Genomic DNA, 15397 nt, shown 5'->3' on the forward strand with positions numbered 1-15397 from the left:
AGAAATTAATTAAAGAGAAAAAAAAACAAAAAACAAAGAGTTAGGGGGAGCATTAATATAGGAGGGTAGTAATATTGTAAGAATAGTGTTGGGGGGAAAATTACATAAATTCATATAGGGGTTAGGAATTTGGGTATAAGGGAAGGTGTTGGGGAGTGTTCATTGGTGGGAGTGTATAGGTAAACAGGTGTTTGAATAAGGGGCCGTGTGTGAAAATTTATTTTAAAGAAAAAAAAACTATTTACTGTTAGTTAGTCAAGGGTGATTTGGGAAGGGAAAGAAGAGGAAATAGAGTGATGGAATGTTGTGACTGGGGAATATCTGAGGTGTGGTGTGAGTGCTGTTGAAGGTGAAATACTGTCTAACACTCTTTAATTGTAGAGTAAATAAAAGTTTAATTAGAGGTAGGTTTAATAGCTAAGGGAATTTTTGTTTTTTTTATTTTAGTAGTTTACTTGGGCCAAAGTCTTTATTAAAAATCTTCCCCAGAGTAGAAACTGTTTCAGCCAGTCAGGGAGAAAGGGTTTTGCCTACTTTTGAGTTTCTTAAGATTAGGTGTAGGTGGAAGAGTTCCGGAGAGAAGATCTGTGGTTCATCAAAACTATCACGGGCCCCACCGCAAGAAAGGCTGCATCGCATTTCAGCGAGAGAAGGTTCTGAAGCTAAGTGACTGTGTGGGACATTTGGGAAATCCTAAATAAAGAAGAGAGAACAAGGATATTGATAAAGAAAAAATATATATATACTTACCTTAGAGATCCGGAAAGGTGCTGGGTGGAAAACCTGAAATAGAAAATTAGACACAAAGTATCAATTCTTTGTGATTGATGAGTAAAGAAATAAAAGTAGATATTACATGTTAGCCTAATTAAAATTTGGAAATACTTATCTGATAGATCCTCTTGTTGAGGGAGAAGTACTTGTAACAGAAACAGAACAAGAATTATTAATTGAGTTTACTGTTATAAAGCATTGGTTTTGGTTATATGAAAGATGAAATGTTTTCTTACATACACTAGATAGAAAAAGCAAAATCGTTTTAATAAAATTGTTGACATTTTTTGTTAAAGAAATCTTGAAGTGTGTGTTTTCTCAACCAGAACAAATTGGGAAAGAAATCCTTGATGAGGACGCAGGAGCTCAGGATCTGCTAGTTTCCGTGAAAGTTATAGAGGGTTTAACCCGAACAGACCATCCAGAACGAGTACGGGGGAGATCATATGTTTCCGCTGTCAAGAGCCGGGGCATTATGCCAGGGATTGTTATAGTGAGAAGAGTAACCGTTCTTATTCCGGAGGACCGCAGGAAGCCTCTGAGAAATCAGGATCCAGTGGTACCCCACCGAGAAGTGAGAGGAAACGGGAGGAATCGTCCCCTACAGTGGAAGCCAGCAAGTCTGTGGTTAGAATCCAGAAGTTCTTGGAACCCGGAGAAACGCCGGAGGAAAAGTTGATGGGGGAAAGAGCAATTGGAGCAAGCCCATTATTAAAAATCTTGATTGAGGGTGTAGAAACATTATGTACGGTTGACACCGGGTCAAATGTGTCAACAATCCTTGCTAGTTTTTATTACAAAAATTTCCCTAATACTGAACGGTTGCAGGATGCTAGTCAGCTTACCTTGGTAGCTGTGAACGGATCAGAGTTACCTGTCCTGGGATACATTGATGCGGATGTCAAATGTTTGGGACAAGTAGTACCACAGCGCTGCATTTTCGTTGTGAAAGACAATTTTCAAGGTGGACAGATCGAAAAAAACCCCGTTCAGGGGATAGTGGGCATGAATGTGCTACAGCATCTAGAGGGTTTATTCAGAGACCTCTCAGTGTTTGTGTTGGAACCAGTGAAGATCTCCGGCATTCTGTCCAAAATCTCTGAGAAGCGTGCTACCAAGATGAAGAATGTGGATGGGTTAGTGAAAGTACAGGGAAGTGTTGGCCAGATAATACCAGCCATGTCCGAGCGAATCATTATGGGAAAGTGCCAACAAATCCGTGGTACGTCCGGAGGCTTACTAGTGTCAGCGTCTCGGAAGATAAATCTCCCTGATAAAGTAATGGTGGCGAATACGCTAGTTACTTCACATCGAGGTAACGTGTTTGTCCGCATGATTAACACTGGAGTTCGTGATGTGATAATACCTGGACGATCTCAGATAGCGGAGATTCATGAAGTCCAGTTGATACCGGAATTGGATCTTCAGGAACATGAAAGATTGCTGGAGGGATGGGAACAGGAGATACCAGCTGTGAAGGTTGACTGGAACCAGCTGACTTTAGAGCAAGCTAGCCAGCTGAAGCAGATGCTTTGGAGGTTTTTTTTTTCTTTAAAATAAATTTTCACACACGGCCCCTTATTCAAACACCTGTTTACCTATACACTCCCACCAATGAACACTCCCCAACACCTTCCCTTATACCCAAATTCCTAACCCCTATATGAATTTATGTAATTTTCCCCCCAACACTATTCTTACAATATTACTACCCTCCTATATTAATGCTCCCCCTAACTCTTTGTTTTTGTTTTTTTTTCTCTTTAATTAATTTCTTTTTTCATTCAAATCACCTCTTTTGCTCTGGCCACACACAACACTTCCTTCCACCTTGACCGTCCAAACCACTCTGCCAACCGCCAGAGTCACCGTTACCTAGGAGACCAGCTCTGAGCTTGGGGTTCTAAACCCTACCAACCAATCCCAAGTCCTGCTCAACATTCCAAGCTCCTCTACTGACAAGCGGAATGTTGAGCAGCACTGCTGAATCTCCATTTTAATTGAAAAATTCCCATAGGAATCAATAGGAAATTCTTCAATTAACCCTAAAACCCCTTAAACTTTTAATAATTTTCCCCAAATTTCCCCTGCTAATTAAACTTTCCGTCCTCATTCAAACCATCTTTTTAAAATTTAAAAATCTCAAAATTTAACCCCCGCCTTACAACACCCTAACAAAAATCCCTGTAAAAATTCCCAAAAAATTTAAAATCCCTCTCAAAAATTCCAATAACTCCCCCCGGACACACTACGTCGAATTCAGCCCCCTAACTCTTAATTAACCCCTTCAAAACCACCTCCCACCAAAACACCCCCTCAAAATGTTAAAATCACAAAACTGACCCCCCAGAAAAATCCACAAAAAATTCCTGATCCCAAATATGAAAACCCCATCAAAATCTGATAAACTCCTGATTTTTTAAAAATAAAAAACCCCATTTCTACAATTTAAAAATAAACAACTTACAATTTTGGGTCACCAGACCCCTTACCTCAAAGAAGAATTTTCCCACACTCGAAGACCCCCATCCGTTCCTGTCCCGACGCCCTTCACACGAAATCGGAGTTAAAAATAAAAAACTACCGAAGCCGGCCCAAAATTTAGGCCCCGGCTTCGGCCTAGCCGCGAAGACGCGCGTTCGCGATTCGTGCATGAGGCGCGCTGCCTCATGCACGCTCGCGCCGACGTCTCGCGGATCGCCGGCCATTTTCTTAAAAACAAATGCTGGGCCCGCAGCGCTGCCTCATGCACCGCTTCTCTTCAGCCCCGAACATTGGCCCGCTGACCCTCCCGGACTTTCACGCGTCCCGACACGCGGCCCCAAAACAACGGCGCCACTCTTCACTCCCGGGACCCGTTCCAATCAGCCCCGGGAGCAACAGCGATGCCTCTCCTCCTTCTCTCCCGAGAATGGGACACCGGAAGTCCCCAAAAACTCCACCCCAGCGCTTCCAAAAACTCTCTGCTACCTCCTGCAGCAACTCTCTTCTCTGCTTCTCCTCCTCTGCCTCCCCGGACCCATGTAAGTATTTATATTTTTTTTTTCTCTTAACCTTCTGGTTACAATAGGAGATCTATGTTTAGAGTGATGGGTCCCAAGCTTTGGCATGAGCTACCAGCTTTTGTCATAAGGTTACTCCTTTCTCTCAAGGAGTTCAAGACAGTACTATTGGAAGAAGCTTATCGTAGTGTAGTCTAATGTGTATGAAATCAGTCTGGCCTATTAGCTTAAGAATAAATCTGATCTAGCCCTGGTTATTATAGTTAATATTTTTATATGTAAGTAGGAAATTGGAATGGTTTGTTTTGGAATTTTTGTATTGTTTAATTATTGTGCATGTTTTTTGTAAACCCACCCAGATAGTGTGAGATATATAATTTTTAACAAGACATTATACTAAGGTTCTGTAACTTGCAGTCACAAATCATAGGGGGACAAAAAGACAGACATGCCAGGGTCGTTATGCTCATATTAGCCCTCTCCTCAAGTCACTTCACTGGCTTCCTATCCGTTTCCGCATACAGTTCAAACTCCTCTTATTGACCTATAAGTGCATTCACTCTGCAGCTCCTCAGTACCTCTCCACTCTCATCTCTCCCTACATTCCTCTCCGGGAACTCCGTTCACTGGGTAAATCTCTCTTATCTGCACCCTTCTCCTCCACTGCTAACTCCAGACTCCGTTCCTTTTATCTTGCTACACCATATGCCTGGAATAGACTCCCTGAGCCGGTACGTCAAGCTCCATCTCTGACCGTCTTCAAATCTAAGCTAAAAGCCCACCTTTTTGATGCTGCTTTTAACTCCTAATGTACCTAGTCCCCCCCCCCAGACAGGGTTAATTCCCAGAAATGTGGTCTCAAATCAGCGATGTTATAGTCGTGGCTGCTGTCAGAAAACACACTCAGGATTAGGGGACTAGTGCAGGATACTATCCTCGTCTTCCGCCCTCAAAGGACGGAAGAGGAATGAAAACTAAAGTTCAGGATTTTTCTGATCAAGGAGAACAACCTTATTTTCCCAAGTTGTTTAAACAAGTTTAATTTAATAACTAAAGCATTTAAAACGAACATAAACTCAACTTTCTTGTACAGTAAATCAAATTTTGCTTAAAACTCTATAACCAAACATATACTAATAACTTTTTATCTTCCTACAGATACCAACATCTACTTGTATCTAGCGCACATTCAGATAAGTGTCTTTTTCTGCAATCTGTTCCTTAGGAAATGTAAATGTTATTATGTATCATTCACGTGAGTATAGTCTGACAAGAATTTGATTCTTTGCTTTGCTCTCTTTTCAGGTTTTCAGTCACTTTTCTTTGCCATGGACTTTAGGTAAGTATCTCTTTTTTTATTTTCTTTCATGTGTTTCTGTGTATGTCTCTTTCCTATTATGTTTCTTGTTCAGTGTATACAGTTACTTAGCTGTCGAAGCTTTGTTTCTTTTTCTTCCCGGCCTTGCTTGCGTTGGAGCTCGTGAGTTGTCCGGTTTTCTTCACTTTTTCTTTGGTCTTCCTCCTTCACCTCTCTCTTAATTAAAATAATTGGAAGGAAAACCTTACTCTTCCTACTTTCTTCTTTTAATAATCTTTATCAGGGAGTGCTGTCAACAGCGGAACTGTGGGCTCTATTTAAGTAAAATCAATATAAATAAATGGCCCTTACTTTCCAGTGCCTATGCTATTGATTTCTTTTCCCTACTTATTCAGAGAGATTGACCGTCCCTTTCACACAATTACTCTTGCACAATTCTCAATCACAGTTATTCAAATTCCCATTGGTAAATTTTCCTTAAACTATTACTCCACTTCCATTGAATTATTCCTTAAATTTATCCCTAAAACCTTACCCAAATACACCTAAAGCTACTATTACTATTACCCCAATAACCCCTTATTAACAAATTCCACTTAACTCCTACCCTGTACCCCAGTTCATACAAACCTAACCAAATTTTAAAACTTATACTAGAAATCACACCCTCCTTACACACCTTACTTTCATTCACCAACAATCCCTAGAAATTTCTCCCCAAAATCCTAACTTTTACCTTTAAAACCCTCCCCTCACTACCAGCACCTCCTCAACACCTCCACTCTCTCTGACCAACAATCTCACTCTGACCAACTGCAACACCCCGGTTGCCTTGGTAACCCCTTGGCTTGCGTTCCAACCCAGCCTTGGCTTGCGTTCCAAGACCTTTCCAGCCAATCCCTGACTAGAACCAACATTCCACTCTCCACTGCTGACCAGCGGAATTCTGGCCAGCAGTGCAAAATCCCCATTTTAACCCCATAGAAACTAATGGAAAAGTAATAAAATTAAATAAAAACCCTATAAAACTATATCCGAATCACCCCAAAATTTCTACACCAATTAAACTTCCCATTCCCTATTAAATCCTGCTTTTAAAATTTAAAAATACCATTTTTTTCAGTCCGCCCGCAATTATCTCTCCTAAACCCCCCTCAAAAATCCCAAAATAATTTAAAACCACTCTAAAAATTCAATCCCCTTCCCCTCTACCTGCTACGTCGAATTTAAAATTTTACCCCTTTATTAACCCCTTCAAACTAGCACCCCTCCAAAATACCCCCTAAAAATATTTAAATTTAAAAACTAACCCACCCCAAAAATAAACAAAAATACCCCGATCCCAAATATGCAAAAATATTTCCAATCCGTCAAACCCCCGATTTTTAAAAATAAAAAACCCAATTTATGTAAATTAAAAATCAACCAATTAACCTTTTGGGTCAAGTGACCCCTTACCTGATCCGGGATGTTCTCCTCACTCGATGGCTTCCCTGGGTTCTGGTCCCGGACGTCCCTACGCGAAAACGGAGCCAAAACAAAAAAAGCTCCGAAGCCGGCCCAAAATCTAGGCCCCGGCTTCGGCCTACTCGCTAAACCGCGCGCCGCCGATTCGTGCCTGAGGCGCGCTGCCTCATGCACGCTCACGCACGACTCCCTCGAATCGCCGGCCATCTTCCTCTGGCTCCAATCACGAAACGGCCCCCTCCTCGGCCGAAATCGGCCCGCAAAACCCCAACGCGCTGCCCACAGCGCATCACTCCAGCGCTCCTCCTCCAGCGCTCGATTCGACGACCAGCCCCGAACACAACAACGGGCCCAAAACAACCTGCCAGACCCAAACCTGGCCCCAAACAGCGGACTCCCCACTCCCAGTGTCTCTCTCCACTCCCGGGGCCATGCCCAATCGTCCCCGGGAGCTCAAAAACGGCACTGCTCCTCCAACAGCGCCCCCCCTTCTCTTCAGCTCCCAGTCATCGACGCCAGGAGCCCCCCTAGGCGGACCTTCCCAGGTAAAAATAAATAAAAAAACTTTTCTATTTTTTTTCTCTTTCTACCCCCTGTTACATTCGGCCGGCCTTAAAATAAATATTGTCCCCAATATTCACAACCCACCATTTCAACCATTCCAACAAATATACAGGCCCGAAGTATCAGACTTACTCAACACAAACCTCATCCACTAACAAACTATTTATCACATTCATCATTTCCATTCTCCCATCCCTCCTTTCAATCCTCTCAAGCCCCAGTTCAGCAATTTCACCTAAAACCAACTTTGGATGTACTGTACATTTTAAGCATGTAACAAACTAAGCACACTTCATCCCACCAATCAACCTTTCACATTTAGCCCAACATCTTCACATAAACATTCCTAACTTAATTATTGAAAAAAAACATAAAATTTTCCAAAATATCATTGCTAACTTTTCTATTCAATAAATAACATTTCATATCAGAACTCAAACAGTAATACATTTTTTCAGTCAGCATTCAAATAATCTAGAATGCGTGTGGATGAGGAAAACAGAATTTTGATCTGTGATCTATCAAAATTCTTTACAATGACCATCCCTCCTCCACCAGCTTAGCTCTCCCCAAATCTGGAGATACGAAGTAACCAACTTCATTTTTATCAAAACAACCAATATCTAACTTATTTTAATATATAATTTTCAGTTAGAAATGCTGAACACACCCCTTTGTTACTTCTATGTGAAGTTCTCACCTTTCCATCAGTTATACATTCACTTGTCAAAACCCCAGGATTAAACACAAATTCGGTAATAACAGCATAACCCTTTTGTTTCTCTTTTGGAAGTACTACCGGAATACCTTTCTTATCCTCTGGAAAGACCAATTTTTCTTGAGTTTGTTCCCCTTCAATATTTATTTCCTCTAACACAAATTTTCTGAACAAATCCCTGTGAACTGTTTTATCCCCAAACTTTTCATTTCTGATTTTTACAACATTGAAATTCTCCCCAAACATTTCCACCACGCTATAAGGAAAAGGTTCCCAGGTGTCCTGTATCTTGTGTCTGCCTGGAAATCTCTGTCTCCGCAACAAGACCCGATCCCCCTCCTGCAGCACTCAAGACATCTGTGAGGAACCTGGACCAACATCCTTTCTTATGTCTGGAGGAGATACATAAACTCTGGTTAAATTTCCCTTTGCTCAAGGACGATTCAGCTGCTGGACCCTGTCTGGCTCCACTGACAAGACGACCAGAATGGGTAACTGTCCCAGCCTTCCTTTTCAGTTCTACCGCCTCAGCCTCTGCGTACTTCTTGTCTAAAACATCCACTCTTTCAGGATATTCTTCAGAACCTGTATCATCCAGAAATGGGCGGTTCAACTCTTGAAGACTTAGTCCCATGGCTTGTTTAATGTGCACGTCTTCTTTCCATTTTTGAGCCTCCAGTTTCAGGGTACTCTGTGTCAGTGTTTGCTTCCGATCCCGTCTCTCCCTCTCACGTTCCAGACCATACTGCTGCAGCCAGACCATCTCACTCTGGAAACTTGCAGGCCTCTCGTTCTCTTTGCTCCCTTCAAACTCTTTGGTCATGTCCCTGATGTTGGAAGGATCAGGATCCGCCTCACGTGGTACCACCAACTCTGCTATTTCCAACCACTCAAAGTTACCCAGCACTTTCTGTATCTCTTTCTCTTCATATTCAGTGTCCGGGCAACTGGTTAGCTTTTCTTCTTTCTTCTGTCCAAAAATCAGCATTTCCTTCTTGCTCATTTCCAAGCCAGTCACGATCACTTCTTTTTTACTCTTCCCACAAACGTTACCTCTTAACGATTGATCACCGTCTGTTCTGGTTTGTTTTTCTCTGTGCTTCTGTATAACCAGGGTATCAGCTACTAGGCTCCTCTCAGGTAAGTTCATCTTTTTGGTAGCAGAAACCAGTACCGCTGCTGTACTCTTCCTTGTTTGTTGACCAATTAAGAACTTTTCTGGCATTACCGGTATGATTTTGCTCACATTTCCCTGCATCTTTATCATGCTAATAGATTCCCTACTTTTGTTGCAACGCTTCTGGGAAATGCTGGACCGAATACTCGCCATCTTCACGGGCTCGCCCATCAAAGAAAACAGGTCTCTGAATAATCCTTCCAGGTACTGAAGGACATTCATGCCCACTATGCCGTGTACTGTCTGACTCTCTACTTGTCCATTATTGAAATTATCTTTAACAACGAAAATACACCGCTCCGGCACTAATTGTCCCAAGCACTGGACATCGGCATCTATATATCCAAGCACAGGCAGATCAGTCCCATTCACTTCTACCAACTTCAGTTGACTGGCATCTTGCAGGCAAGCGGTATCCGGGAAGTTTTTATAGAAAAAGCTCGCCAAGATGGTTGAGACACTGGAGCCAGTATCTACTGTGCAGAGCGTTTCCACTCCATTTATTAAAACTTTTAGTATCGGGCTGTTTCCAATCGCTCGCTCCCCAAAATAACTTTCTTCCGGATTCTCTTCTTTATTCACATATTTCTGCATCCGGACAGATGGCTTTCCATCACCCCCCTTCACAGGAGCCAAAGTATCCTCCCGAGCATTATTTGTTTTAAAAGTACCACTTGTACTGGGTTGTTCTGGGTTATTCCTGTTGTCCCTAACAACCGGATTTTTGCCTCCTTGCTCACTTCTTGGAAGGTTACCTCTCTCAGACTGGCAATTCCTAGCTATGTGCCCCGGCTCCTGGCATCGATAACAAATCAGCTCACCCATGGCAGTTCTTGAGGGTCTCTCTCCATAGGAATTCCTAGGGTACTCTCTTCTAATATTGGAGTATCTCATTTGCTCTCTCTCCATCCTTTGACGTCTCCATTCTTCATCTTGCCTTTCACATAATTTAGCAACCATGTTGGTCAACTGCTGCATCATGGAAACTGTTGCAGACTCCTCAGGACGGTAATAATCTCCGGCATCTTCTCTTGGTCTTTGTAGAATACGTTTAGGCCCTGACTCCCAGGTTGCCAGACCTCTCTCCTCCCCAGCCCACCTGATGGCTGCTTGCATCAACTCAGCAAAAGACAATCTCGGGTTGTCCTCGCTTCGCTTAGCCACTTCTCGCTTCAATGACTCATCTCTCAAGCCCAAAATAAACTGCTCCTTCAATGTCTCGTCAGGGTCTCCAACACGTCTTCGGTCTCGGGCGATGATTGCCTCCAGCTTCTCCTGCAATTTATATGCATACACTCGGATAGAATCCCTATCCCCTTGGCGAAGATTGTAGAATTCTTGGATTCGTAAGCCCAACGCCACCTTGTCGCCATACACCTGCTTCAACAGTTCAAAGATCTCCTCAACTGTACAATCCCTGGGAAGAGAGTACTTTACTGTGTCCAAGGCTATCCCCTTCAAATGGTCACGCACCATGTCAACCTGGTCTTCTGCTGGAATCCTCATAAGTCTCATCCGGGTCCTCATTTTTTCCATCCACTCACTGATCTTTAAATCCTCTGGTCCTTTAGGAAATCCACTAAAGTCAGGAACAGACCTGTCCTGCGGGATGATCACCGTATGCGCTACGACTTGAGGCACGGGAACAGCGTGAGCTCCAGATGCTTCCCCTTCCATGTTCTTCTTGCTCCAGGAACGGGTGTTACCACCGAAACAGAGACTCCAGGCAAACTCAAGAACACCTAACCAGAACACTTAACCTTATCCTAAATAAATCACACTTTTATTTTTTTAATTAATTATCTTTATTGATAGTTACCTCCCTTTAAAGAATCTCTTCCGGAGTGGCTATACCCACACTCCAAATTCTGCAGATTAAGCCCCCAAATTTAGGAAAATCCTGCCGACTACGCCAAATCTGTACCTAGTCCCCCCCCCCAGACAGGGTTAATTCCCAGAAATGTGGTCTCAAATCAGCGATGTTATAGTCGTGGCTGCTGTCAGAAAACACACTCAGGATTAGGGGACTAGTGCAGGATACTATCCTCGTCTTCCGCCCTCAAAGGACGGAAGAGGAATGAAAACTAAAGTTCAGGATTTTTCTGATCAAGGAGAACAACCTTATTTTCCCAAGTTGTTTAAACAAGTTTAATTTAATAACTAAAGCATTTAAAACGAACATAAACTCAACTTTCTTGTACAGTAAATCAAATTTTGCTTAAAACTCTATAACCAAACATATACTAATAACTTTTTATCTTCCTACAGATACCAACATCTACTTGTATCTAGCGCACATTCAGATAAGTGTCTTTTTCTGCAATCTGTTCCTTAGGAAATGTAAATGTTATTATGTATCATTCACGTGAGTATAGTCTGACAAGAATTTGATTCTTTGCTTTGCTCTCTTTTCAGGTTTTCAGTCACTTTTCTTTGCCATGGACTTTAGGTAAGTATCTCTTTTTTTATTTTCTTTCATGTGTTTCTGTGTATGTCTCTTTCCTATTATGTTTCTTGTTCAGTGTATACAGTTACTTAGCTGTCGAAGCTTTGTTTCTTTTTCTTCCCGGCCTTGCTTGCGTTGGAGCTCGTGAGTTGTCCGGTTTTCTTCACTTTTTCTTTGGTCTTCCTCCTTCACCTCTCTCTTAATTAAAATAATTGGAAGGAAAACCTTACTCTTCCTACTTTCTTCTTTTAATAATCTTTATCAGGGAGTGCTGTCAACAGCGGAACTGTGGGCTCTATTTAAGTAAAATCAATATAAATAAATGGCCCTTACTTTCCAGTGCCTATGCTATTGATTTCTTTTCCCTACTTATTCAGAGAGATTGACCGTCCCTTTCACACAATTACTCTTGCACAATTCTCAATCACAGTTATTCAAATTCCCATTGGTAAATTTTCCTTAAACTATTACTCCACTTCCATTGAATTATTCCTTAAATTTATCCCTAAAACCTTACCCAAATACACCTAAAGCTACTATTACTATTACCCCAATAACCCCTTATTAACAAATTCCACTTAACTCCTACCCTGTACCCCAGTTCATACAAACCTAACCAAATTTTAAAACTTATACTAGAAATCACACCCTCCTTACACACCTTACTTTCATTCACCAACAATCCCTAGAAATTTCTCCCCAAAATCCTAACTTTTACCTTTAAAACCCTCCCCTCACTACCAGCACCTCCTCAACACCTCCACTCTCTCTGACCAACAATCTCACTCTGACCAACTGCAACACCCCGGTTGCCTTGGTAACCCCTTGGCTTGCGTTCCAACCCAGCCTTGGCTTGCGTTCCAAGACCTTTCCAGCCAATCCCTGACTAGAACCAACATTCCACTCTCCACTGCTGACCAGCGGAATTCTGGCCAGCAGTGCAAAATCCCCATTTTAACCCCATAGAAACTAATGGAAAAGTAATAAAATTAAATAAAAACCCTATAAAACTATATCCGAATCACCCCAAAATTTCTACACCAATTAAACTTCCCATTCCCTATTAAATCCTGCTTTTAAAATTTAAAAATACCATTTTTTTCAGTCCGCCCGCAATTATCTCTCCTAAACCCCCCTCAAAAATCCCAAAATAATTTAAAACCACTCTAAAAATTCAATCCCCTTCCCCTCTACCTGCTACGTCGAATTTAAAATTTTACCCCTTTATTAACCCCTTCAAACTAGCACCCCTCCAAAATACCCCCTAAAAATATTTAAATTTAAAAACTAACCCACCCCAAAAATAAACAAAAATACCCCGATCCCAAATATGCAAAAATATTTCCAATCCGTCAAACCCCCGATTTTTTAAAAATAAAAAACCCAATTTATGTAAATTAAAAATCAACCAATTAACCTTTTGGGTCAAGTGACCCCTTACCTGATCCGGGATGTTCTCCTCACTCGATGGCTTCCCTGGGTTCTGGTCCCGGACGTCCCTACGCGAAAACGGAGCCAAAACAAAAAAAGCTCCGAAGCCGGCCCAAAATCTAGGCCCCGGCTTCGGCCTACTCGCTAAACCGCGCGCCGCCGATTCGTGCCTGAGGCGCGCTGCCTCATGCACGCTCACGCACGACTCCCTCGAATCGCCGGCCATCTTCCTCTGGCTCCAATCACGAAACGGCCCCCTCCTCGGCCGAAATCGGCCCGCAAAACCCCAACGCGCTGCCCACAGCGCATCACTCCAGCGCTCCTTCTCCAGCGCTCGATTCGACGACCAGCCCCGAACACAACAACGGGCCCAAAACAACCTGCCAGACCCAAACCTGGCCCCAAACAGCGGACTCCCCACTCCCAGTGTCTCTCTCCACTCCCGGGGCCATGCCCAATCGTCCCCGGGAGCTCAAAAACGGCACTGCTCCTCCAACAGCGCCCCCCCTTCTCTTCAGCTCCCAGTCATCGACGCCAGGAGCCCCCCTAGGCGGACCTTCCCAGGTAAAAATAAATAAAAAAACTTTTCTATTTTTTTTCTCTTTCTACCCCCTGTTACACTATGCACAGCCATTCTAATTAGATGAAAAGAGGGTACCTCTGGTAAGTCCCGGTTACACCACCAAAGAACTCTGCTAGGCTGATAAAGACGCAAGAGTAGGTGAAATCAATTTATGAAGCGCCTTAAAAACTAAACATTACTGTTTGCTCAATTAGTAACCAATGGAAACTTTTTAAAATAGGTGTAATGAGTGTACTTAGGCACACCAGCCAGAACTCCGGCGGTCACATTTTGTGCCTATTGCAAAGCTTTAAGGCAATTATTTGTAAGACCCAGCAACAAACTGTAGAAATAATCAAAATAAGGAAAAATCAGACTTTGTACCACCATCCTAAAATTAAAAGGTCTTAAAGCTTGTAAGACAATTGAGATTTTTTTTTTAACTTAGAAAAAAATCAAACTAGTTAATTTGGTGACTTGATATTTCATACTTAGTCCAGTATCAAGAACATAAGAGTAGCCATACTGGGTCAGACCAGTGGTTTCCAACACTGACCAATCCAGGGCACAGATACCTGCCAGAAACCCAATTAGCATTCCATGCTACAAATTCTAGGACAAGCGGTGGCTTCCCCCATGGCCACCTCTAAATTACACAGTTTATGAGCAATCTGTTTTTATATCATCCAAGCATAGTCAGATAACAAAATCTGAGTTTTTAACATGTTGAGCTTCAAATGATTTCCCCTCAGCTACTTATTAATCATATTCAAATATAAGTGTAGATTCTCAAATGTTGCAGTAACTGAATTCTGTATTCACTCTGCTCTCTCTCCGATTTGTTATTGCAGGTTACAGAAGCTCAGCAACATGTCTGCCTCAGATGAGCTGGATGATTCACAGGTCCGACAGATGCTTTTTGATCTGGAGTCTGCATACAATGCCTTCAACCGTTTTCTTCACTCCTGAATACTGACCAGCCTGGCCTATGCTTCCCTCCATGAACTTGTTGACACTCACTGGAAAATGCCATCCATGTAGAAATCAGCCACATCCATCTTTATAAAGAGCACCTTCCTGCCTTCCATTTTAATCCACTAGTACTGTGGCCAACTTAGCATTACAGACATGGTGATGAAGGTAATGGCAGTGGAAACTGTGGCACCTGTGTTCCTCAAGCAATTGGATAGGATGCTAGGAATTGGCCCCCAGGGTTATGACTGATTGTGGGTCTAGAAGCAAGCTGCATCGCTCAGCCAATCCATGAGTGCGGATGTGGGGTATCATCCTGGGTGTTTGGCTTTACAATGGAGATCAATAAAAGCCCCACTAAATTTTCTCTTTTATTAGTGTAACATTTGTAAACCTCTGCTGGGACCTAAATTTGAGGATGGCAGACCAGTTATCTAAAGGGGAAGCAACCCTATTAAAAGCAGTCCTGGCCTTTTGTTTAGTCATGGCAGGTGTCAGTCGGAAACCATTTACCTGATGTGTAAAGAACAAGGGGAAGGGAGGAGAATGCAGAGTATGAGGTATGTGAGTTGCAGGGCAAGTATGTTTGTGTGGGAGAGTATGAATGAGGTGGTAGCATCAGTGAGAATTGGGGGGGGGGGGGGGGGGAAGTGTTGAGTTATGGCTAGACAGCACCATGTATGTGAATCTTGATGGATAAGCAGTGACAGAAGTGCCACATTTCACTGACACCTTAGTCTCTGATTTTTGCAGCCAGAATACAAAGTTTGGTTCTAATGCTCAAGCTTTGTATTATTTGTTATTTATCAAAATGAGAATGAGGTGAGGACTAGGCAGGATTTGGCACAAACAGATCTGCTATACCAGTGATGAATGAAATGTGTCTTCTGTAACATTTGCTGTTTTATTTAATTATAACTTGTACTCCTTTTACATCAGTAATAAAAAGCACTTATGTTATTATAA

The 15397-nt window shown here is 42.4% G+C and overlaps 1 protein-coding gene across 1 annotated transcript in view; it reads left to right on the forward strand.

The window, feature by feature from the left end:
• Positions 1–15397, forward strand: part of LOC115460476 (vacuolar protein sorting-associated protein 28 homolog) — a 39965-nt gene extending 24568 nt beyond the window's left edge. The window contains exon 8 of the mRNA XM_030190240.1: positions 14311–15397. Coding sequence (XP_030046100.1) covers positions 14311–14428 — 118 coding nt within the window. The 3' untranslated portion in view covers positions 14429–15397. The remainder of the gene's footprint in view (positions 1–14310) is intronic.

This window comes from Microcaecilia unicolor, chromosome 1 (assembly GCF_901765095.1).
Source record: "Microcaecilia unicolor chromosome 1, aMicUni1.1, whole genome shotgun sequence".
Classification (NCBI taxonomy): domain Eukaryota; kingdom Metazoa; phylum Chordata; class Amphibia; order Gymnophiona; family Siphonopidae; genus Microcaecilia; species Microcaecilia unicolor.